The 23,273-nt window shown below is 48.9% G+C and overlaps 13 protein-coding genes across 13 annotated transcripts; 4 read left to right on the top strand and 9 right to left on the bottom strand.

The window, feature by feature from the left end:
- Window positions 1-337: 337 nt before the first annotated feature.
- On the bottom strand, window positions 338-1,309 carry P153DRAFT_358430 (uncharacterized protein; the record flags this gene model as incomplete). The annotated part of the gene is made up of 1 exon (XM_033666798.1): window positions 338-1,309. One exon carries the CDS (start codon window positions 1,307-1,309, stop codon window positions 338-340), a length of 972 nt encoding a protein of 323 aa, XP_033521944.1.
- A 518-nt stretch (window positions 1,310-1,827) lies between these two features.
- P153DRAFT_358431 (uncharacterized protein) lies at window positions 1,828-2,280 on the bottom strand (the record flags this gene model as incomplete). The annotated part of the gene is made up of 1 exon (XM_033666799.1): window positions 1,828-2,280. One exon carries the CDS (start codon window positions 2,278-2,280, stop codon window positions 1,828-1,830), a length of 453 nt encoding a protein of 150 aa, XP_033521945.1.
- Window positions 2,281-2,978: 698 nt separating this feature from the next.
- On the top strand, window positions 2,979-3,929 carry P153DRAFT_358432 (uncharacterized protein; the record flags this gene model as incomplete). Its single annotated transcript, XM_033666800.1, has 1 exon — window positions 2,979-3,929. One exon carries the CDS (start codon window positions 2,979-2,981, stop codon window positions 3,927-3,929), a length of 951 nt encoding a protein of 316 aa, XP_033521946.1.
- Window positions 3,930-4,700: 771 nt separating this feature from the next.
- Window positions 4,701-6,035, top strand: P153DRAFT_358433 (uncharacterized protein; the record flags this gene model as incomplete). Its single annotated transcript, XM_033666801.1, has 1 exon — window positions 4,701-6,035. One exon carries the CDS (start codon window positions 4,701-4,703, stop codon window positions 6,033-6,035), a length of 1,335 nt encoding a protein of 444 aa, XP_033521947.1.
- On the bottom strand, window positions 5,915-8,865 carry P153DRAFT_398173 (uncharacterized protein). Its single transcript, XM_033671617.1, has 3 exons — window positions 7,814-8,865; window positions 7,522-7,767; window positions 5,915-7,474 (listed from the first exon to the last, which is right to left on the bottom strand). The coding sequence occupies exons 1-3, from the start codon at window positions 8,842-8,844 to the stop codon at window positions 6,322-6,324; spliced, it is 2,430 nt and encodes an 809-aa protein (XP_033521948.1). The 5' UTR covers window positions 8,845-8,865; the 3' UTR covers window positions 5,915-6,321.
- A 373-nt stretch (window positions 8,866-9,238) lies between these two features.
- On the bottom strand, window positions 9,239-11,276 carry P153DRAFT_51683 (uncharacterized protein). Its single transcript, XM_033673250.1, has 3 exons — window positions 11,246-11,276; window positions 10,235-11,161; window positions 9,239-10,175 (listed from the first exon to the last, which is right to left on the bottom strand). Exons 2-3 carry the CDS (start codon window positions 11,150-11,152, stop codon window positions 9,459-9,461), a joined length of 1,635 nt encoding a protein of 544 aa, XP_033521949.1. The 5' UTR covers window positions 11,153-11,161; window positions 11,246-11,276; the 3' UTR covers window positions 9,239-9,458.
- Window positions 11,277-11,693: 417 nt separating this feature from the next.
- On the top strand, window positions 11,694-13,124 carry P153DRAFT_424191 (uncharacterized protein; the record flags this gene model as incomplete). The annotated part of the gene is made up of 1 exon (XM_033672478.1): window positions 11,694-13,124. The coding sequence occupies one exon, from the start codon at window positions 11,694-11,696 to the stop codon at window positions 12,996-12,998; it is 1,305 nt and encodes a 434-aa protein (XP_033521950.1). The 3' UTR covers window positions 12,999-13,124.
- A 160-nt stretch (window positions 13,125-13,284) lies between these two features.
- On the top strand, window positions 13,285-14,149 carry P153DRAFT_368168 (uncharacterized protein). Its single transcript, XM_033668447.1, has one exon. It carries the CDS (start codon window positions 13,668-13,670, stop codon window positions 14,118-14,120), a length of 453 nt encoding a protein of 150 aa, XP_033521951.1. The 5' UTR covers window positions 13,285-13,667; the 3' UTR covers window positions 14,121-14,149.
- Window positions 14,150-14,896: 747 nt separating this feature from the next.
- P153DRAFT_387305 (uncharacterized protein) lies at window positions 14,897-16,303 on the bottom strand (the record flags this gene model as incomplete). The annotated part of the gene is made up of 1 exon (XM_033670627.1): window positions 14,897-16,303. The coding sequence occupies one exon, from the start codon at window positions 16,301-16,303 to the stop codon at window positions 14,897-14,899; it is 1,407 nt and encodes a 468-aa protein (XP_033521952.1).
- A 1,221-nt stretch (window positions 16,304-17,524) lies between these two features.
- Window positions 17,525-18,133, bottom strand: P153DRAFT_387306 (uncharacterized protein; the record flags this gene model as incomplete). The annotated part of the gene is made up of 1 exon (XM_033670628.1): window positions 17,525-18,133. One exon carries the CDS (start codon window positions 18,131-18,133, stop codon window positions 17,525-17,527), a length of 609 nt encoding a protein of 202 aa, XP_033521953.1.
- Window positions 18,134-18,199: 66 nt separating this feature from the next.
- On the bottom strand, window positions 18,200-19,003 carry P153DRAFT_387307 (uncharacterized protein; the record flags this gene model as incomplete). The annotated part of the gene is made up of 1 exon (XM_033670629.1): window positions 18,200-19,003. One exon carries the CDS (start codon window positions 19,001-19,003, stop codon window positions 18,200-18,202), a length of 804 nt encoding a protein of 267 aa, XP_033521954.1.
- A 1,479-nt stretch (window positions 19,004-20,482) lies between these two features.
- Window positions 20,483-21,414, bottom strand: P153DRAFT_405749 (uncharacterized protein; the record flags this gene model as incomplete). The annotated part of the gene is made up of 2 exons (XM_033672020.1): window positions 20,483-21,321; window positions 21,390-21,414. Coding segments are annotated over 2 exons (855 nt in total), but the record flags the coding sequence as incomplete, so codon positions are not given.
- Window positions 21,415-22,055: 641 nt separating this feature from the next.
- On the bottom strand, window positions 22,056-22,397 carry P153DRAFT_387309 (uncharacterized protein; the record flags this gene model as incomplete). Its single annotated transcript, XM_033670630.1, has 1 exon — window positions 22,056-22,397. One exon carries the CDS (start codon window positions 22,395-22,397, stop codon window positions 22,056-22,058), a length of 342 nt encoding a protein of 113 aa, XP_033521956.1.
- Window positions 22,398-23,273: the final 876 nt, after the last annotated feature.

Consider the following 23,273-nt stretch of genomic DNA (forward strand, 5'->3'; position numbering starts at 1 on the left):
AGAGGTTGGAAATTGGATTTTGGCGCAGTGTTGGGAGTCTGTATAGAGAATAGTTATAGTTATATATGTGTTGAAACAAAGAAGTAGAAAGGATTTAAATGATTCAATTTTAATGTGAAACTTTTACGTGAGAACGGTTGTATAGGTGATAACGATGAGTCTTAGATTTTTTCGGGATGGCAATTACAATGCAAAGTAGGACAAGAGAGTATATATGGCGTGTCTCAGAGTTTGGCCAGCGAACAGAATGGAGCAATACATCACGACCAAAAGAAGGCACGAAGTGGTTTGAAATGATAGTCTACCTTTGTGGCCTTCGTGCTGGTGGAGGATCTGCCTACAGACTGTCTGGCGGTGAAGTTTGAGCATAATCCGTTGTGATGGCATGAGGTGTGGGGTGAGCAAAACTACTTGATGATGAGGTTGAGTGTGTCTTACTACTGTGTCGCTTCTCTTCGTTCTCTTCCGAGACATATGGCTGATTTTTCTTTTCACATAGTGGATGTCTTAGATCTGATGGACTCTGAACTTCATCCACATCGATCGTAGGGCTGTTAGGTCGAACGACCGGGTTTTCACGAAGAGTACTACTCCCTGCCGAAGACTCGTCATCGTTTCGATCAAATCTTTTACTGGAGTCAATGTTGGGGAAAGTCCTTGTCGGGGGTGTCCCATCGAGAGGTTGTTCTAACGAGGCGGCTTGAGCAGCCAGACTTTCGCGGTTCCGCTGAAGTCTACGTCGTTGAACGCGCTTTAAGACGTCATCCGTACCGCCCTTCTCTGCGTCTGTGCGCTTTTTGCGACGCCTGCGCTGTAGAAATACACAAAGGCAGAAGAAGAGAGCAATGATCAGGACACCAAGGATCGGGCCTAGAGTAGTCAGTGCAACAAATTGGCCCTGAGACATGGAAAACGTTGCATCGGATGTATCCCCGGGGACGACTCGTCCTGGAGGCCGTTGCGAGGACGGTTGAGGTAGCAGGACCAGCGACACAGTGATATCTGGAATCGTCCAGGTTTTTGAGCGTGAAGGTTTAGAGGACACGCTAGTTATAGTTGAAGTTGGTGGTCGAGTGAGGTACTGGCTTGAAGTACTTTGCTGTTCCGAAGTCGTTTCTGTGGGATTTGTTCGGTGAGTATCAGTAATGGATCCATGCAAGAAGGGTGGTATAAATGAAGAAGATGAGGAACCAGGTGTTGGGATGGATGAGTGACGGATGCAAACGTGTGAGGTCGGCCGACTTGACTCAAGGGATACATCGTGTAGATTTGTCGGCCAATTGAAATGTGAGACATCAACCTGAGACATTGTTGATAACACCAAACACGAGTGAGAAAATCCGACGATAGAGTTGCAAGCTATACTTTAGATGATATCAAAGGCGTGTCATGGTAATCATATACAATCAACAGACATGGTGTGCTGTCTTCATACGCTGCAATACATTGCTGTTTCACAGTGACTTTTGAATAACGCAAATACAATGCAGAAAAAACAGTGAAGACGGAATATTAGGGCTTTTGTCAAGGACTCGTGGCTCGATCTCGAGGAGCTGAAATACCAGTAAATATCTTTCTGTGAAATTTGAGAATAAGTTATCTGCATTAGAAGCAGCAGAGACCAGTTGCTCCAGGATGATTCCGAAGAACGGACATGGCGACAAAAGTATGGACTTCATATCTTTCCACTATGCCTATGAAAACTCGGAGAGCCACCTTTTCTTTGCCTATCTAACCCTTGCGGCCTTCTTTTCTTGCTAGAGTCGCGATCTGCGTTGTGCTGGCAATCCACTCAACCTCAGGCTTGAAGTCTATCAGCCCTAACTTTCAGTGACTGCTATTATCGACTTTGGGCTTCTCCGCCTCCTCCGTTTGACTCCAGCGACCAAAGCAGGTGAACGAGCTGAAGCAGTTGCAAACTTTGATTCCACGACTTTGAGCATAGAGCCAGTAGAACACCAGACACAGACAGATCGCCCCGAAAATTCCACCTGCTGTTATCCCAGCAATCTTGCCAAAGTCGACAGAACCTTTCTCTACGTCCACAGCTGAAGTGGGAGTTGATGTAACATCAGTTGTGATGGTTGAAATTGCCGAAGAAGGCATAGTGATCAGGGTAGACTGTATGTCTGAGCCTGTCATCAAGCGAGGTGATATGGTCGCAGCAATCGTTAATGTCAGGGGGGCTAGAGTCGCTGGAGTGGTGAAGTCTCTACCGAAGGATGGGGTAGCGCTCTCATCTTTGACCAGGAGATATGTCACGTGAGTGTTGATCGACATGATTGAGAGAATGGAGGATTCGTATCAAGTGAGTTGTTGACAGGCACTAATACACCGAATATCTTACAGTTTAAAGTTTTGGGGTTTTTACGAGTAGGATACTTCTCAGAATCTTGACGTCGGGTCACGGAGTACATTTGTAGTCTACAAACAAAGACGAGATATGAAACAACGCAAGTGAATCACCTTTAAGCTGTCAACAAGATCTTGCAAATAAAGCCTGTGATGACTTGCAACCAAACAACGCAGTGCAAGGTCAAAAGAGAAATAAGTAAGTAACTGTCTTGCCAGGGAGAAGAATGTCATAAAGTTCAAGATACTTGAGACCAGGAATATTCAGTATGCATAATCGGTCACGATGGTGCTTACCTGGAACCTGTGTAGCTCTAGTGTTGCTTAGGCCCGCTCGCAATCTGACAACAACTCCGCACGATGAGCCTGCTAAGTACATCTTGATGTCCTTGCTACAGTGAAATGACAGTTTGGACTATGGGACGTCCTGTTCACTGGGTCATCTCTGTGGCTTTGACCTCCGCCCTCTCACTCTATGGCTGGTTATGCTGGGAAAGTATAAATCAGTTTTCGTCCATTGTATGCTCTATGTTCAGTAACCCTTTGTAATTTTCTACTCTCAACTCCACGATCATCGAACTCAACATCGTCAATCTCAGATTTCTGGTCACAACTTATCATCAACAATGAATCGACCTGCCAAATTACTCCCTGCTCCAACTCTCCCGATCCATATCCGGTCTCGGTCCAGGCACGAAGCGCATAAAGCCCTCCACGAAAGTACTGGGGTGAGCAGTCCGCTCTTTCTATCAAATCTCAACGCGGTAGATGAAGAAGTACGCCCAGCCCCTCTCCAAGCCCCGACTCTTCCGATCAAATCAAGATCTTCTCTCGCCCCTGTGCCTGATGAGAACGATATGAGCGACTCAGAGATGTCAGATATAAGGACTAGCGACATGGTTGGTGTGAACGATGTCGATGATCCCTCTCAGAATTTCTTAGATGGCCAACACGAAACATCCAACAGTGTTCTGCTTCGAGATGATAACATGGAAGTGTATGATTCTGGTTCATCAAGCAACGGGAGTGAACCGAGTGCCCTTGAAGACGTTCAAAAGGGTTTCAAGTCCTTTAAGAGACAAAACTCAGTCGAAAAGTATACGCACGCGGATGTCACCGAGAGAATCCAGTATTGCATTGAGTACAGCCGTGCTTGTCTTCAGAAAGGAGACCTACCGGCTATAACCTCAAACTTCTACGTCCCAATCACTGACCCTCCTTCTGAAGTCTGTCAGTCACTTCGAAGTGCAGCCGAAGAAGGTGTCGCGCGCCTCGTCTGGAGTGCACCATCTGAAGAGTGCTATACTCTCGGGGTACAACCCCTGCCAGTACCTACCGGTTACCCTTACGCTGTCATTGCTGAACCCCAATGGTGGGTAAATCAAGAAGATGCGCAGATTCGTGCAGGTCCCGATGCGGAAGTCGGAGAAGTTAGCAGGGCCCAATCCTACCTGCGGGAAAAGGCTAAGCGCCAGGCCAAGAGTCTGAAGAAAAGCAACAGCCACGTGAACCAAGCACTAAGAAAGCTGGAAGAAGGCTTACGTCGGCAAGAGCAGGGACTTCCGATGCATGACTGAAGGGTGAAGGTGAGCAGGCGACATGTAGCGTTATACAAGTTGGCGGGTATCTTCCTTATCTGCAAATTGTTTCAATGTTTAGCGTGGGTCGCAGACATCTTGTACAAGTGGGCAGGGTTTTGTGCGCTATTCTTGAATGAAAGCGATGCGTCCAACGATGTTGCATGAGGAGCAACAGCATCATGTAAACTTAGATGAAATTTCAATCAAATTTTGTGTCGAAGTTGAGTTGACAATATTTGCAGTAGACACAATTGACTCCTGCAACAAACCCGTGAAGTTGAGACTTTCTAAAAATGAGAATGCTCGCAACGAGACCAACGAGGTGAACCTGATTATGTCTATGTAAGATGTAGTGAAATGAAACGAAACGGCATCATGGTCTGAGGATCGATGCTTTGAATACCATCGATTCGCCCCCGACACGTGACAAGACGTGATTCACATGCTATAAAACCACGTGTAATCCTTCGCTTGCATTGTGAGTTGCTCTGTGTAGACTTATATCAGCATTGTAAGTACTTAGAGGGGCGATAGGCACGTCACTGAGAGTCCGCCCCAGATCTGCCACTGGAGCACACGCCAAGCGGCCTGCTCCATTCACGGGATGGTCGCACCCTCACTGTCATAAAGAATTCCCAGCTCGGCTGGAATCGGTTCGTCGTCAAGCAACACCGATATCCCATCCCGAACGACTTCAAACGATTTCGAACCACCCGTGGACAAAGTCCAGTCGCATACCTACCGCACCCGAGACCTCATACCAACTCCATGACGAAGCCATCTAAATTGCTAGGCCGTAGGTATATCCCAGGACAGGTGGACTGTCAACATACCGTCACAGAGGTGAAAAAAGCGAGCATGCTGCCTCCAGCCGCCGATCCGACATGTCCGATTTGCTCGCAGAAGTGGTTCAGTAAGCATGAGAGTACCAAAAGACGCGTCATGCCGCTGATTCAGGCCTGCGGGCATGCTATCTGTTCAGACTGCTTTGAAGCATGGCGTAAGACCTCTCTTATGTGTATGTATCGCTGTCCTACTCTTGCACTCAACATTAAAAACTGTTTGGCATGCCGTGAATGGGAAGGCACTCATCGGCCTCCACCGCCAGATCTGCAACTTCCTGTCGGGCCCGATAAGCGAGTGGTGGTCGTATGTCGAGACATGTGGCGCGATATCAAGCAAGAACTTGCTGAGCTTGAAGACGAGAGCAGAGCGTTCAGGATTCCAGGCGTCATCAAGCGCAAGATCCTGGCGTACATGCGAAAGGCCTGCTCAGATTATGACGGCCAGTACCACAGGCACAATGATTTGGCAGAGCTACTCGATCCCCTCCGTGGTAGTGATATCGATACTGCAGAAGTTGAAGAGGAGTATCATGGGACGGGAGTACTTGTGCCATGTTGGAGCGACGAACCATGGCTCACGACCGTTATCCGTAAGGTCTGTCGGCAATGGGACGAAGAGGATGGTTTCGTGACAAACAGCTGGACACACGGCGAGTTTCGTCCAAAGCACCTGCGTACCCCGGAGAAGTTCAAGAACGCCGACGGTCACTGGGTTGACGACTGGCCTATCAAGTGTGTGGTAGGTCACCAGATTGATGAAGACGACGGCGAGTTGTGGTACCATGTGCGTTATATTGGTTTCGGTCCGGCCAGTGATGAAGTCGTATCGGCTAGAAGCTTCACACGACCGAGCATTTATCGTATTTATAACCGAGTTCATGGCATCAGCCTTGACGAGCGTTGGTTAGCCAACGATGACAGACATCTTCAAGAGGAGGTGGTTGACGAGGAGACCGGGACTGACCCCGAGACTACAAGTAAGTCTGATTACAAAACGGGGGTTCCATCTGGAGAGGAATCTGATGACGATACACAACAAAATTCTGACGCAGAGATCGAGGAAGGCTTCGTGGATGACGGATCAGAATCCGAGGAAACTAGTGACACCAGTGGCACTGACTTAGAATATTTAAATGACGGCTCAAACACGGACAGGACCGACGATGATAACATTTATTCAGACGTCGAGATGGACGGATTAGATGAGCCCAAATCAGGCTACTCAAGCGACTCCGAACATTCCGAATACATCGATTAGAGACTCGAAACTACGTAAGTGTTTTAGCACTTTGTTAAAGGAGAGTAGGTGTAGTAGGTGTCTTCATCATAAGACGGTTGGTTGCGGTCCCCATGTCGAGAAATTGGCTGTGTTGTCTTCGCCTCGATATAGGTAGCGCGAATAACAATATCAACAGTGCGTACAGGCCTAGGTAGCAGAAGAGCTCTAGCAGTACAAATCTAACAAACGATTACTATTGCTAGTACCTGATCATATTGAGTTGGAAGCGAGATTAGAAAAATGGATATAAGAACGACCGTCTCAATTAGTATCGCTCGTTCTCCCCGCGAATCCTCTTCGGGGATGGTGGATCATCTTCTGTAAGATCAACGATGTTTGAAACTGATTGATTCCGTTTCAGCGATTGTACTTGGGAACTGGATGTAGGTGATGCACTTGGCCAAATGACATTGCCACGGATCGAGTGTAGTGGCGGCACCGGATGAGGCTGGTTTTGGAGGTTCATCAGTCCGGCAGGTCTCGAGGATATTCGTGGAGCAGGTCCGTGATCATTCAAGGGCTCCCGTGCTTTCAATTGTACTATCTCTTCAAAGCGTTCTCCCAGCAAGGATTTCAATGCGTCTTTGTCGAATGTCGCTAGAACACTCCGAGCATGTTTTCTTTTCCTGTCCCAAGCACTAAAAGCAGAATCGTAAGAGTCGGTTGATTTTGTGAGAACAACAACATATGGGCCGTTCACTCCCTTCCGTGCAGTTCGGACATTGCAGTCGGATTTTCCATATCTTAAACCTTGTTCGATATGCCTATGTCGCGTCTTGAATAGTTGCCACTCCCACACAGACTCATTTGGGTTTCGGAGAAACTGATTGAGTTCATTGCAGTCGCTGCATTGTTGTGGGTAGCTGCATGTTACTGGGCGGCGTATCCAACTCTTACTGGGCTTTGCTGGCTCCACGCCCACATGTGCATCGACATAGTCGCCCAGTATATGCTGATAGAGGTGTGAGTATTCCGAAGATCCAAGGAATATATGGTGTTGCACGAGTGCGAATATGAGACGTGCCAGACAGGCAAGGGTGACCGCCTCGAGCATTGGACGATCAAAAGATTGACTCTCGGTTACAAGTTTTTCGAGAATCAACCCTACTTCAGCGTGCAACCCGAAGGTGAAACAAGCGTCTAGAAACTCTCCAAGATCCCTCCCATCAATTGGAGCTAATTGTCTTTGGGAGGCGTACGACTTCAAGGTGTACAGATGTATCGATTTGTCTCCGTAGTCGTAGAATGCATTTCTCATCCAGAGTGCTAAATTGAAATGTTCCGTCAGGATTGGCACTACTCTCCTGAAGACGGTGGCGACAGTCGAATCTCGAATCAGATTGGCCTTTCCAATGAAGTTCAAGAACGAGATGACAAAGGGTGACATGTCGGACGACTTCTCGAGTAGAGGGCAGATCCTGTCATTGTGAGAAGAGCACACAATGATCCAACAAGCGATGCTCACCTTTCTAGTATGTATGTGTCAACATCGTGGAGTTCGGCGAAACGCATCAAGGGCATACGCGCAGACTTCACCAGAATCTTCTTGGGTGTAAGCAACTCTTCCATCTTCGAGACGAACCATTGGCCGAGACTAGTATTCATTCTCTTCTCCATAGCTTCTTTACTCTCGAAGTCCGTCCCAAAAAGTTGTCTCATGGCTTCGAATCTACCTTCGAAAGACTTTATGGGATCGATGCAAGTTTGTAGACTGTAGCCGTTAATGTCATAATCCAACGTACATAATGACCACCTACCCCTCGACCATTACGTCGAACGGTACAATCCCCAGCATTTGCCCTAGTTCCGTGAATAGATCCTTGGGAGCACCTGCTTCGAAGCACAACAGAGCTCTTTGGAGCAGCTCTATCTCTCCCAACTCGGCACATAGCTTGATAACAGAGCGGATGGGCCCGTAGAGTGAGATGTAAGTGCTGGACTTGCTCTGGTTGCTGCGCATGCTCATTTCCTGTTTTTCGATCACCTTTTCGCACAGTGTGACTAAGTCAACACGATAGGCTGGATCGGAAGGCTTATCCTGCATTTTTTGATGCAAATAAGACAACACTTCTTTATTGTGGTTCATGCCCGTGCCAAGGAACGTTTCCATGAGAGCCGGTCGGTCAGGAGCTATGATAATAACATCTACTGTTCCGTCATCTTCCGGTCCGTAATACTCTTCACTGAAGTAGTCGTTTTGTACCAGATCTTCGACAGTGATAGATAACAACGGGGTGACTTCCGCACCCTCTAGATCGCGCGTACCAGTCAATTCATAGGCAGGAACACGAACGTGATATACATCACGCTCCTCGAACGCATACTCATCACAATAATCCATGTCATCTCCCTCATATTCCTCCTCTTCCTCGATGGTGCGAACCAGTTCTGAGAGATACAACGTGCTACCCGTTGCATCACAAGCTTCTTGCAAAGCACGCGTCTGGTACGATGCCAAGCCCCTGAGGTCGCATAATCGAAAATCCTCGCCGGTACCGGGATCATCCACTGTAAGGCGTGGCTCATCGCCGTATGACTCGTCTAACACAAAGGCGAGGTACGTGGGTGTTGGCTTAGGTTTTTTCAACTCGCGCTTCCATTTTTGGAGTACAGAAATCAACCCCTGAACGTCAGGATGTGTGGTATGCACCACATCTGGTGTACTGGGCACATGTACCTGGGCAATAGCCGAACGCAGAGAAGATCGAATATCAAAGCCCACCGGCAGATGTGGCGTCGTCTCTTCGAGTTCGCTGAGGTCGGTCGCAAATATGGGTGTTCCGTACATTTTTGTACTCTTGTAGGTGAAATGTGGTGGTGAAAGTCAGCGATGAAGGTAGAGGTCGTGGGAGACCATGTCGCGTCTTGCTGATCTGCACGCCGCGTCCAAGATCGTTGGACTATGACGTCACGCGTGATGAGAAACGTCAGCGTATAATGCATTAGTTGTTAAAACACGTTTTTCTTTTCCGAATAAAATGTAAACCAGAAGGTATGTGGGTAATCTTGACATCAACCCTGGCCATTCACTGCAGAGTCACGTGATTCATGCTCCAGAAACGACTTGACCTATCTCATATCACAACTTGCCAAAGCTCGAAATTTGGAAGCTGTAGAACAACGACATAAACGGCCCAAATATGGAATACAATGATGATCGGATTTTAGTTCGGAAGAGCACGGTCATATTTAGATATTGCTTTCTCATGCTCACTATTAGATGCCATAGGTAGTTCGGCGGTCTCTCGAGAAACAACGCCATGAGAAAAGGTGCAGACTGATGTTGTAGTGACCAATACCCCCAGAGCCGTGCTATTCAATGGCACGATGGGAGGATCCAGGGCAGCAAACTAAACCGCCGAGGGCTTCATGTCTCTTCCATCCTCTAAACTTTGTCCCAACTTACATGCCAAACCTGATGACATTCTCGCTGACCCACATCACGGCCCGACGATGTTCCTTGATACACTCCAGGTGATAGTCATACTCAGTCCACGTCACGCTGCCAAAGCACTTGTACTGCTCCTTTGCCCAGCGGATGTTCTCTGCCCAATCACTCACATCGTGTGGATGCGGGTCTGTAAGACGATGAAGCTCGCGGAACGGGGCGTGACGGCGCGGACCACCAAAGCGAGTCGACGATAGAGCGGAGGCCCAAAGTTCTTCGAAAGTGGTGCAGCCATCTGCGGCGTAGAGCCAGATGCTTGATGCGTCAACTTTGAGACGGTTCTCAGAAAGGATGGGGGGCTTGAGGAAGATCGGCTGTCTGTAGGCGAACTGACGGGCTTCATGCATCATCTCTGCGCTGGGCTCAGTAGCAGTCTTGAAATGAGACTTAGGATTCACTGGGGTTGGGACTCTTGGGGTAGTTGCGAGCGTATGGATTTTCTGGCGGGCCTTGCGAGCAGCGATGCGACCACGAGCGGGTATCGGCGAGTTTGCAACGTCGTCCATGACAGCTTCAGCTTCTGCAACTTCGTCCTCAGATTCGGACGCCTCGTGCAGGACAAAGTCACTGTCATTGGCAGGCGAGCCAGGCGTAGGTGGAACACGTGAAACTTTTCTTTTCTTTATGGAAGATGCATGGGTTGAGTATGGGGAGTCCCAGTTGTCTTTGTCCTAAAGTATCTATTATCAGTACGTTGAAGCGTCATATCTGGGCCAACATAGAGGCGTACCGTGGCATCTGGATCATCTGATCCCTCGCGCATGTTGAACACCTTACCCACGAGTCTGCCGCTCCTTCTCTTATTGCCATTTTGAGTCTGATCCGCAACATCGAGAGCGTGTTTACTCGGAGTGACGGTACCAGGCGTTGCTGGATCAGCCGTCGTACCACCTCGAGCCAAACTCATAACTTTACTGAGAGGTGTCTTCTTGCCTTGGGAGGTTCTGTTGAGCTTTCGTGTTGTTGACTTGACTGGAGACGGGAACTGGCAGTCACTGCGACGAGCGAACACCTGTCTGTCTAGGTGAGAGTGAGTGGGCGTTTGCGGGCCGCCAAGCTCATTCACCAGGCGCTCGAAGTCCGTAGGAAAGAACAATTGTTCGTGCGGGTAAGCGAGAGCGTAACGTACGCAGCGAGTAAGGTCAAGTGCGTCGGGACCTGAAGGGTGCTGCTTAACATGATGGGCCAGGTCCTTGAATGGAATTGGATCCGCCTCTTTGTTGCGTAGAATGTCCTTTGGGTTCTTGTTCGACACCTTCTTTGGGTGAGTGAGACGCTGAGGCCTAAAGTTTGTCACACTTAAATCCTCTGGGTCATTTTCACTCTCGCGATCCCAGTTTCCGTGCGTACCCACCGTCCACTCGTCGTAGCCTGCCCGGCGCATAGCATAGGACATCATGATCTGCGCCGAGTTCGGGAGAAACACAGCATCTGGGCCAGTGGGCTGATGCCGAAACTCATTGATCATGGCAGCAATAGTACGAGAGGCACCACCGTTGGTGACGAAACGATCAATGATGTCGACAGACTTAAGCCAGTGAGGGAGGTAGGCTAAAATCTCTGCCGCCGTCATATTACCAGATGGGAACGAGAGGTTCCAACTAGGACTACCCGCACCAAAAGCGTTGTTCCTAGGAAGTGGTGCCATGATTGACGTCTTCGCCCGTCAGTACATGAAACGGCACGATGTTATCAATAAGCAGGACATTCAAGGGCAGTCAAGGCATATGGAGCGACTGACCTTCACAGTGAATGAAACGCAGCTTGCAATGTTCCCCGTGAAATGAGACCCGAATTCCAAAAAGCCTCGTTTCCAACGCCGCAGTGCCAGAACCCAAAATCAGCTTTGACGTCGAATGTTGATGTGACAGCGAAAGCGAAAGTGTGTGCAAGTGGGAAAGACGCGCCCGGACCAAGCGTTGCGGCGGCTTTGTTGTTATTGCGGGAAACCCAAACAGTGCGTAGAATCGCAAGGCACCCACCAGATCACACATGCTTATTCTGCGAGCATTGTGGACACACTAGCGACTTCGACGGGGTGAATGCGGATCTCATATGTTTTCCAAGTCAAGGTTTCCTAAAGGTTCCATAAGATGTCGTTCTTCTCCTTCGATCCAGTGACTTCATATATCCACCCCACGCATGCACCCAGCATGGCACCAGATCCATGCTCTTCACCTCTCCTGAACATGACGGATGCGACGTCAAAACCCAAAGAGCGCAGACCTATCAACACTCGTAGCTTTGGACTCAATGCACCTCCCAAAAACCTACCCTTCCCGCCAGCGTATGCGAATCTCACTGCTATCGAGCTCCTCACGTTCCTCCCCAACTGCATCAAATGCTCCGACGTCATATACCGGTTCGTGTCCAACGGCGGGACGAGACACGTTTTCTGGGCCATTGTCAACACGCAACGCGACCTGGAAGTAGAATGGAATGCGAACAGCTGCGGGGTACAGATATACAAAGCGATGAGGGGTGCAGGTTATGAGGACTGGACGATAAAGATTCATGACAAGTGGCACGCTGCGAAGAGAGCGACGTGGGATGAGCAAAACTTGGATGTGTCTGGCTTGCAAGCGCCGGATCAGCTTAATAGAGGACATCGACCAGCAAATGACGTGTCTTTCGGGGACCTAGCGTTGGGAGTGAGGAGAATGCCGGAAGGCGAGGATGCGCTAGATCTCACACGTATGGTACGCTATTGCATACAAAATCCTAACGAAAAATGGAGGTACCCAAAGGACTACGTCGAGTTGTTAGACCTGATAGGTGGCCCGGCGCAAACACACAATGGACACACCGATCGAGCGGCTTTCGGACGATGGGAAAGAATAACACCACCGCCTCCACGCCCGAAAGCTGCAAGCGCATCCGTAGATACGATCGCGGTAGTGACAGATGCAAAGACGGAGCAGAAGAGAAAGAGAGCGGGCAGTGTAAGAGGAAACACGGGCATGACAGAAGACACACCAGCGAGAGGAAGTACACCGAGGCTAGTGAGGCAAATCAAAACGAGAAGGACAGGAAAATTGAGAGCCACAGCATACGGATCGGGTGATTCAGATACGATGAATATCGAAGATGAGGCCGTGGGCAGCAAGATATACATACGCCAACCACCCCTGCACGTGGAACCGCCACATGATACCCCAGAACCACCCGACGTAGCGATCGAATCGATCTTCCTTACAGAAGGCTGGGTGGGGGAGACCGACCTGTTCAGCGCATACGCTTTTGGGAGCCATCGCACCTTGCCGCCGTACCGAATGTTGCACCGCATGAGACTACCTGATTCGGGAGATGTTAGTGGTTGGGCGGAGAACCTAAGGTGGATGTTTGAACAAAAAGCTTGCTTCCTGCACACCTATCGGACAGTTGGGTGGAACGAGAGTTCTGAACACATGGAAATGATTGCACAAATTCGAAAAGAGCAGATGTGGGCGTCAGACGAGCTGCTTGATCACCTGATGGAAACGCAAGGCGAGTGACGTCTTGGCTGGCGGCGCAAAGGCGTTTTGAACCAACACCGACGGCAACCTAATCCTGTAATTATGTATAGAAAGAATTCACAAGATTTCTGATGGAAACCACCACATTCGCGCCAGGGCCGAATCAAGAAGTGATGATTTGAGTGTGGTTAATGATGAAACAAAGGACGATGAGATGATGCTGACTCAACTTTGCGCCTTCCTGTTTTGAGCATTAGCCTGTGCACTACCCGCCGTCTTCTTCCAAAACGTCCGAAACCAATCTCCGACGATCCTCCAACAATTAGTTACATCGATTCTGGGATCAGCCTGCAAATCTCATGCTTTGTTGAGCCTACAACAACAATTGTTAGGTCATGTTGCTGAAGAGCGAAGTCATAGTCAATAGGAAGGTTCCGATCCGGATTCGTTCGTGTCGCGAATGCTCATCTGGAACAAATGCCATCCTAGACATCTAGCGCAACGCAGTGTTGAGCATCCTGCTTATAAACAGCAGTATAGCCCTTTGCGTTTGGATGGGACGACTGACTTCTCATTAATATCATTTGTCACAAATATCACATCTCGAGCCTGCCTCACTAAAGATACCTTATTTTCGTATAAGTCACAAACACTTCTACGCCCACCAATCCCAACCCCTCCAAGATCCAAAAGAAATATACCACAACCATGCACCTCAAAGCCCTCGCCACGATGAATACTCTCACTCTAGTGGTTCTCGCGCCCTTCGCCATCGCGCAATCTTCTTCATCCGAGACCACTAAGACTTCGGTGAACACGTCCGGCACAAGTGTGGGCTCCGTAGCTTCAGCAACCTCAAGCGCTGCCGTCGTAACCATGATGTGGAACAACTCGCCAACCGATACTACACCAAACACTGCACCCGCAACATCCGGCTCTACGGAAGCTGGCATGACAATGAGCGACGGCTCGGTCATGACGGGTACAGATATGTCGATGAGTAGCACAACAACAGGCACCGCGCTTGCAGGTATGGCGGGTATGAACATGAGCTCGGCGGGTAGAGTGGATATTCCAGGCGTGAGGAATGGGATGGCGGGTATTGGAATGATCGTCGTGAGTTTGGGAGCGGGTGTTGGACTTGTATTCGGGATGTTGTAGTATAATGTATGGGTATAAATAAGATGAACGATTTGTATGAGTATTTTGGCTAGTTTGGAGTTCAAGGTTGTAACCATGGCGTTAATTTTACTCATAATCCGCGACCCTCAAATCTTGCAATTGGCGGATTGGTCAATAGCTAAATGTTATATCACTGCCGCCTGCAATACAACTACCATGTAGGTACAAAAGGCAAAATACCACGTTCTCACAGATCAAAAGTAACTATGGTTCAAGCTTGCCACATGGTTGATTTGGGGTGATACATCAAGTAGATTGTATATTGGATTTTGTGAGTATCTATCAATCGCAATAGAGTCACTACGTTAATTGCGTGGATAGAAAGGCGGAACCAATCAAGTTCTCGGCCAGAAAAGGGTATCGGTAACGCAAAACGCCAAGGTTGTAGCAAAGCACTAGCGACAGATCATTAGAGATGCGGGAGACAAGATAGTGATGTTGTCCGAGATATGGGGCATCGTGAGTCTTTGGTTAGAAGACGTTATTAACCTTCACCAAAGATATGTACCACGCTCTCTAGTGGTCTCAAATATAGTGGCTACGAGGTCTTTGGGAGAATACGTAGCCATAACATACGCCGATTCTGATGGCAATTGTACAGCGAGGAGGATGTTGCGTAAATTGCAGAGAAGGATACTTCCAACATGGAAAGCTGTGGAGGTCGTTGATGTATCACAAAGTCGACCCGCTTGCAAGTGAATCTTGCGATAGTTGTTTCGTATGTGTTCTACAGGAAACATATACCGAGTAGTCGCCTAATTATGGCCGAAGATAGAGCTTTGGTAGAGGTCGTAGTTAAAAACCTCTTCAAAGATCTCGTCGAGACCGATTTCCAGCGGAGATTGGGTGAGGGGCGTCGCTTGCCCCGAGGACCTTAAATCGTCGGAGTCAAATGGAGAATGAGGAGAGCTGGAACAACCTTCTGTTGGAAAGCGTGACATCGGTATATACGACTGAGGAATGTCGAGAGATAAGTCTAATTGGCTATCAAAAGAATCGAACTCATCGTCGCTTGTTCCCACCCACGTATCGCAGTCTCTTCCGGAAGTGTTGGAATCACCATCCAGTTCTTGCGAGATTATGCCATGGTCGTCAAATTCCATGTCGAGATAATACGCTGAAGTGACTACGTCTGGTTCTGGATTGTGTTCGAAGTTGTTTGGCTGGTCAGTGAACTCTTCCATCCGAGGATCGAAGAGTCCACTTGCACTGATAACTTCTTTACTTGAGCAGTCTGGGCGAGTGCGAACAGAACCCCCACGCTGCTGAGAAGGCCACTCTGAGGTGAATTGCGCGTTGTCGTCGCTGGGCATTTGCTTCCCCTCAACCTCGTCATGAGAATGCGAGTGACCTGCATTGTGAGCAGTACCATCTTCGGAGGCGTAGTTGTTCATTTCCGCATGATCTTGCTCGCCGGTGATCTCATCTTCTGCGTCCCACTCTTCGGTCGAGTCCCAAATGTCTTCCGAATCCGACAAATTCTCGGACTGCTTGTGGTCAGAGCCGTCCAGATCGTTCAAATCTTGCATTGTGCCGTCAACGTGTGCATGCCTCCACCGCGTAGCAGCAGCCGCATCTGTATGTTCGGGTTGAATTGGCAGTGGGCCTCCAAGGAGTTGCGTGAGTGAAGTGAAGTCCTGCGGCCAGAGGTAGCCTGCATGGGGGTTCTGGATTGCGTACTCAACGCAGCGAGTTAAGTCGCGAGCGTCGTCATCTTGTGGCATTTTGTATACATAAGTGGCAAGGTGGTGGAAAGGAATATTTTCAATGAGCAGATCATCCTCGCCACGATCTTCACACCGTGTCCGGAAGCCGGCGAGTGTTGTGCTAGCTGCGTCCCAGGTCGGATCCAAAGCAGCTTGCTGTGTCCGAAAGGTCCATCCTTGGAATGCTTCGCGCATGATGTTATGGGTTGTGATGCGAAGGCTGTTCGGTAGAAGTGGCCACTTGGGCCACATTCGATGATAGTTCACCATGTTTGAGATGATCTGTGGGCTCAGTCCGTTGTTTGCAACTCGCCTTATCACATCCCTGCTTCGAAGACAGTTGGGTATAAATGTGCAAATCTCCACAGCGGTGACATGACCACTGGCAGGCAACTTGACATTGGCCGATGGGGCCTCTTTCCCAAAGACCCATGTATTGTCCCGCCTTGCGTTCATGGTGGCTGAAGGGATGCTCGACCCTCGTACTGCGGACCTGCTCGTCATGTTGTCTTTCTAGTCAGCAAAACAAGCCAACATTGACATTGTTGGGTAATACTCACAAGGCAGTGCGTTGTGTAGCGAGAGTTGAGTATTGAAGACTGATGTACCATAAGCTGAGTGGCGGGTTGTGTGTAATCAACGCGTGAGATCAAAGTATGATACACATCTAAGGATATATACCTAGCTCTTGGCAAGTCACTGTGAGGTCACAATATTTTGTTATCTGAAACAAGCAGCCGGCCTTCGGTCAGGTGCGGAGAAGAACGGCGGATTTCAGCGGTATTCGAGCCACGAAAGTCGCGTTTTGAGGTGGACAAACGTGTGCTTCCCAGGCCACGCGGTAAGTCAAGGCTCAATCAGGAGCCTGGCAGGGATGTTCACCTTCACTTCCCGCTGCTCGGTTTCGTTACTACACTCAGAGTTGACCGTTGCATTGTGAATATAGTGTCAATACCACGATGCTGCCTTCGAGCCTCGTTATTGGAAAGATTTGGTTATGTTGTCCGTGACGGAAGATCACCACGTTGGAGTATGCGCGACATACTCTGGCCCGTGGACGTTGACGGAAGTGAGGATACGAGGTTTCGAGATATTTATGGACAAGAACAAACCAAAGCAAGGACCTCGAGCGCTATTCTATACAGGATACGAGAAGTGTATATAATGGTTCATTCATGGAAAAACATGCTATTAGAATTGTGAGAAGAAGTATGTAGTCACCATATTTAAGATATCAGAAATCTTGTGGAACCACAGAAAAGCATAATTGCGGAAGATGTGAGGAACACGGTTGTTAGAAAGTAAAGACAAGTCAAGACACTAGAACACAAACTCTTATAATGATGCAGCAAACCTGTACTGACGCAATCTGTTGGGATCAATGCCATATCCGCATCAGGGTCCCACGGATAGATAGCATTCTCAAACCCATGCCAACTACGATATTAGAGATTGACAAATAGTGCGGAAGGTTGAGCACAGCAATCGGGCAGCTTGACCTGCGCGGTCAGTTTCACATCAAACTAACAGTCAGACCAACGAATACTCCCAGACCGTTGGGACGTTCTGGATCACAGGACTTTAGTAGTGCACCCAAATCTTAGAGCCGTTATTCTGGAAGAGTGAGGAACCATATTCGATCTGGTGAGTATGGAGTTGTTGTAGGTTGGTCTTGAATCAACCTTGAGGACTACGGTGCATGTTGAGAGATGTGGAAAGTGCTTCAAGAACACCTCGGAGGATGGGGTCGGAAGCCACTTCGGCAACAAATGCTTCCGGATTCATGAATACGGGAAAGCAAGACGGATGGTAAACTGATATTTCCTCGGGATAGGACTCAGCGCGATGACCAAACGTCACGCCATGATAGTTGAAGTCCTCAACTTCTGTTGCGTAGTTGTTGGGCTGATACGATGAGGCATATTGGAGGTAGTCGTATGCCCCAAAATCCTCCGTAGGGACATCATTTCGCTCATCATCTTGATGTAGATAACCAAAGTTTGGGTTGGCGGGTGACTCGAGACGATGTGTCAAGCCGGAGTCCACTGATCGAGAGTGTGTGGGAACAACGTCGTTATAACTGAGAACATGTACAACGTCTATCTCTGACGCTGCATGTTGCGAAGAAGACGCGCATTGGTGAGAATGAGCCGTTGGCGATTTCGAAATCTGCGGTTGGCCCGACGAGCGGGAGTTCATCGGCGAACATGTACGACTATCGAGAGCTTGGTGAACGTCGGTTCCAACAGAGTTCTGCACAGCTAAGTGGCTAGGCATAACTTTCATGGCATCAGCTTCTCTATGCGCACCCAGGATGGGTGGGTCTTAGGTGATAACCCCTTGCTCTTCCTTCTAGATGCTGCCAATTTTGTAAGAGTTTATCCATCGCGAAAAGACTGCGCTATCCTTGTGTTTGGCTTCAGTCATGCGAGGGCCGCCGGTCAGTTGTGTAAGCGTCACAATGTCACGAGGGAAAAGCCAGCCCTCTTCGGGATGTTCAGCAGCGTGAACAATACACGGCATTAGGGTTAATGCGTCGCCACCTTGAATTGATGGAAAGGTCCTAACGTTCTTGGCAAGGTTGGCAAACGGTATGTTCAAGACAACACCTTTCTTGTTGCTAGGATGCCTTGGGAAGTCCTCAAAATCTAGCTGCATACCCGTGAACGTAAGATCGTTGTTGTCACGCCTGACTCCGGAGAAGATGCCAGCCTTCCGATTATTCATGGTCCAATGCACTATCTTCTCACGCACCCAGACTGAGGGATGATGTTGTTGCATGCACTTTTGAATCGTTTTGCAGATGCTATCGTTCTGGACAGGATACTTGGGAACTTTTCTATGGTGGTTGATGATGTTGGCTACAGTCTGGGTATCAATACCGTGCCCCAACAGGCGATCGAGGAAGTCATGCGACCGCAGAGTATTGGGGAAGAATGTAAGCTGTTCCACAGCTGTGATGCTATAACTCTCCGGCATTCGAAGACGGCGGGATGGGGCATCGCGCCCAAACATAGCCTCTGCTGACTTGCGCGCATTTTGTTCTGCACTGTTCCTTACAAATTTCTCTAATGCCGCTTTTGCGGGTTTATTGGACTTCGTAACTCGGCCCGAAACAGTGGCCTTCTCTGGCAGGGCAATTTTATAGGTTGCCATGACTGTGTACTTCGATCGAGTGATTTTGGCTTTGGTTACTGTTCAATCTGGTCAGCAGCTATGCACCAAGGACGAATAAAATGCCGATCTGGGCTTGGAAGACCAACTTTATGATACAGCTAGAGGCCAATATTGACACTGGACGAATTGTCGCTGAAAGTCGGTATCAGAGCGGCCCTCGATGGCTGACTGTGGTAGCCTAGTTGGGTTTAGATATAGTGGTTTGGAAAGGCTTCACGGACTATACGCCAAGAAAGGAACGACGCTCGAGTAAAAAACGTGACAATTTTGATGTGAATCAATAAGACTGCTTGGCTGACGATGGTCGCATAGATTTCATGATTCGTAGCGGGGTTTGCGGGATATCCGAGGCGAAATAGATCCACGCACCTTCACTGCGCAGGTTTGCGCCGATCTTGAGTTTCAGACTCGAAAAGTGGAAACAAGCTGGCGCGAATGCAAAGTATAGATCGTGATTGTCTATAGTATGATGAGGCTTATGCCGAATAGCTAAATAACACGATGGCTTGTTCGACGTCCACAATATAGACATGATTACTGACGCAACATGTGGAGAGCGAAATACATATGTAAGAGATGACACAACGGTACTAGTGATCTCGAATGACCAGACAAACGTTGTGAGAAAACATCGTGGTGCCGTGGAGAACATAAACACCATTGTGAACAAACTTGAAGAAGCCATACCGAAGTCAGACTTGGAAGGTTTGAGTGATGTGGTAAACGAGTTATATAGCTATAGATTGGAACATGAAGAGACATATGAGAGTGGTGTCGAAATTGGTTCAAAACTGCCTCTCTGGTCCTTCTATCGGTTTTGGTGCCGCTTGCTCCAGCAGCTGGTCCCGCACATGGAGCCCAACCTTTGCTTGTCAATGACACGATACCCTGTCTGAATATCGAGTGACATGTGACATGTGCAATAACACAGTTGTCTGCGCTTCGTGACTGATTGATTGCGAACAGGTGCTCATCGACACATATTTATCTTTCCAGCGTGCCAGCACTTCAGGGTTGACATTATGGGCAAGTGCTCCATTGTGACTCCGGCAGCTCGTTGTTATTTCACAACACTTTATCATGATCTGAGCGTTCTCATGCTACAAGCTCTCCATCAGTTGCTGGTTAAGTTTAGGATGCTCGAGGAAACGACGTTGGAGTTGACGGCACATCCAATCACGATGAATCACAATACGTTGCTCTTGCTCGAAGTTTTCAAACTTGTTCATTATATATCATAATTCATTTTCGAACGGCTTCATGGCCAATACTTGGAAATGAAAGCCACAATACTAACGCGATGCCATCCTCTTGAGCTACCTATTCTGCGCATTTCTGCTTGACGCCAATCCATCCCCAACGATGATCAGAGAACTGCTCATGGTCCGTTCAAACCGCATCCTATATCCACTTGAGTTCTCGATAAGTCACAATATAAACGTCGGCCTGGCCAGGCTGGTTCGTGATCTAGACCTTGTAGTCTTCGAATATGTCTTCGAAGATTGCGGTGAACGAATCTGGCACTTCGTCGACAGACAAATCCGTAGCAATCATATAGCCTGGCGGAAAGTACCGACTAGTCTCTTCCTCCTCAGCAGGATCTCCCACACTCTGCACCTCCCATGATCCAGCAAGTTGTGGCGAAAGCGGGGCGCACTCGAAAATGCCCTCCGGCAGCGAGCGAAGATGGTCTTCACGCTCTTTCATCGCGATCTCCCACGTGCTCTTGGTTGAACTTGCGCGACCAGTATCGCTGTCCACGCTGTTGGACTTGACTACGGAACGCGCTCGAGACTTTGCTGGTTGGAGAGCCAACCCGTTTTCAAGATCGCAGAGCCTGACATAGTCGCGAGAGCCTTCAGATGGCAATGGCTGCGGCGCTGGCGCGGATTCAGGCGGGGAAGGTAGAGTGCTGTTACCTTGCAGCACTTGGAAGGCGGAGGTGTCTTGAGAGCTGTCCTGAGACGGACCGGCGACTGCTTTTGGTGGGCGACCTCGAGCTTTCTTCGGGGCCGGTGGCTCAGCATCTGCCGTGCTGGGGCGACCCCGCTTCCTCTTGCTACCTGATGGCAGAGTCGGATCCGCCATGGGGTGAGAGGGTTTTTCTTTCTTAGGACGACCGGGCTTCTTCTTGAGCGCTGGCGACGTCGTCCCGGTTTGCGGGGGCTTGGGCAGAATCTTTCGAAAGGGACCTGACCTTCCGTTGAGCACTGGCGTCGTTGGGTTCATGTTGTGCGATGATGTGCGGAAAGGTTGAAACCTTGTGACAGTACTTGGCAACTGACTCTTGTTTGATGCTATATAGATGTGTGTGAGACTTGAGGAAGGAATACCTTATCTTTCTACATCTTGCAGAATAACGTACCGTGGTTGAGTTTGTAAACAAAGGGCCCTCTCTCCAGTTGGGAGTTGAGAGTTGATTATCGAAAAGTAGTGGTGGTTGAAGGGACTAACAAACGGTGTAGTAGATGTCAATAAACTTATACAGCTTCCTCGATAAGCGACCACAACTGACCTACCGCCGAGCTTTCTCCACCAACTGTTTAAACATGCACTACGACCATCGAATACTGCAACACATCAATTGGATGTATATAACCTACCCTGATGAGACCGCGCGATTAGCTACTGAAATTGCACTTATCCATAACCCTCCACCTCTCCCCTGCACGGATACTGACATGGACATAAACACCACAGTTCTAGTAACCAAACTTCGAGAAGGTCGGATTCACCTCAGTACCATTGCGGACCAAAAGCTCAAGTGCCTCGAACTACAGACCGCAGTCTGCCAACCATGGCATCGGTTGAGAATCCATGATGACTTTGAACGCAGTGTTCGATTATTCATCAAACTGGAAGCACTCTTTCTCTTGCAGAAAGATCCCGACGAAATCGAACCCAGTATGACTCGAAGATGGCCCGGCATTTGCTGCTCATGAGACCAAGACGCGATAGGCGCGGGGCGACAAGCTGACTTGCAATTCGCCGTCTGTTGTGAGACATCTTGATCAAACATATGAACACAACTCTAAAGCAGAATCTGGTTTTCGCTGCGAAGGTCTAGGAGGCGTCGCGACTGCGCGGCTATATCCGCAGGCGAGCGCGTACGTCCAGATCGAGACTCGGAAGGTGCGCCCATTGCTGGCTCGTGTGTGGCAGTAGCTATGTGTTGCTTGGTCACGCTTGAGGCCTCGATCGTAAGTGCCAGCCGCGGTGGAAGATTAGAAGGTGCCTGCATCACACCAACCGCTGACACATCCACTCGACTCCTCACTTCCCCAGCATCATGATCTAGTGGATCGAGATATCGCGCTCTGAAGCAAAAGCGCAGAGCTGATTCATATACCCCACGAAGGCCCATATTTGGCATTGCGTTTGCGACCCTATTTGCACCACCGCACCACACCCGCCGCATCCCTCGGAGTGGGCTTGATCTTGCGGAGCAAGTCAGGTAACGATTGGACACTCAGCGCTTCGGCAGTGAGTAGTTCATTGAGCCTCGATGTTGAGTTCTCCACCAGCCAAGTTCGAATCACGCTGGCGTCGGCCCAAGTGTAGCTCGGATTCTCGACAACAGCAGATTGGGCAGGACAAATTATTATGTCAACGTCTGAGAGCTCGCCTTCCTGAAGTAGTGGTATTTCAGACGCGGCGCATCTTGTGGTAGTCAGTTGCGGTTGGAGGCTTTCGATTCCTAAGGAAGGTGCGCTAGGGATGCTGAAAATATGGGAGAGGTTCGGTGCATCAATGTAGGCTCTGTTATCGTGATGTTGATGAGCTACGACATTTTCAAATGAACCTACTGAGTTGGGTTCACAGGATGCAAGGTTTGAGTGACACTTGTGCCATCCGAAACGGTCATGTTTTTGTGAACATCCGAGGTGCTGAGGATAGTATCGGTGGTATCTCCTTTCGAAAGATCACATTGATGAGCAGTGTTCTTCACAGAAAAGTTGCATTCAACTGTCTCGGATGCGGCTGTCCGCGCTGGCTCTGATGGAGCAATATTTGGTGTGGTGACAAGTTCGAATGAGTTGCGACCGGAAACCAAGACAGTGATCCAAGACTATGGAGATGAATCGAATCCAAGTATAATCTACACTGAACATAGTATGACTGGCATTCACTTTACTAAATGCTTCATATTGCATAACGAATCAAGTTTGTTCTTCATTGTACACGCTCAGTGAAGTCCAATTCACGTGACCGTGCCCTTTGTTTATGTCATCCTGAACCGCCTTCAAGC

This window comes from Dothidotthia symphoricarpi (genome assembly GCF_010015815.1).
Source record: "Dothidotthia symphoricarpi CBS 119687 unplaced genomic scaffold P153scaffold_14, whole genome shotgun sequence".
In the NCBI taxonomy this organism is placed as follows: Eukaryota; Fungi; Ascomycota; class Dothideomycetes; order Pleosporales; family Dothidotthiaceae; genus Dothidotthia; species Dothidotthia symphoricarpi.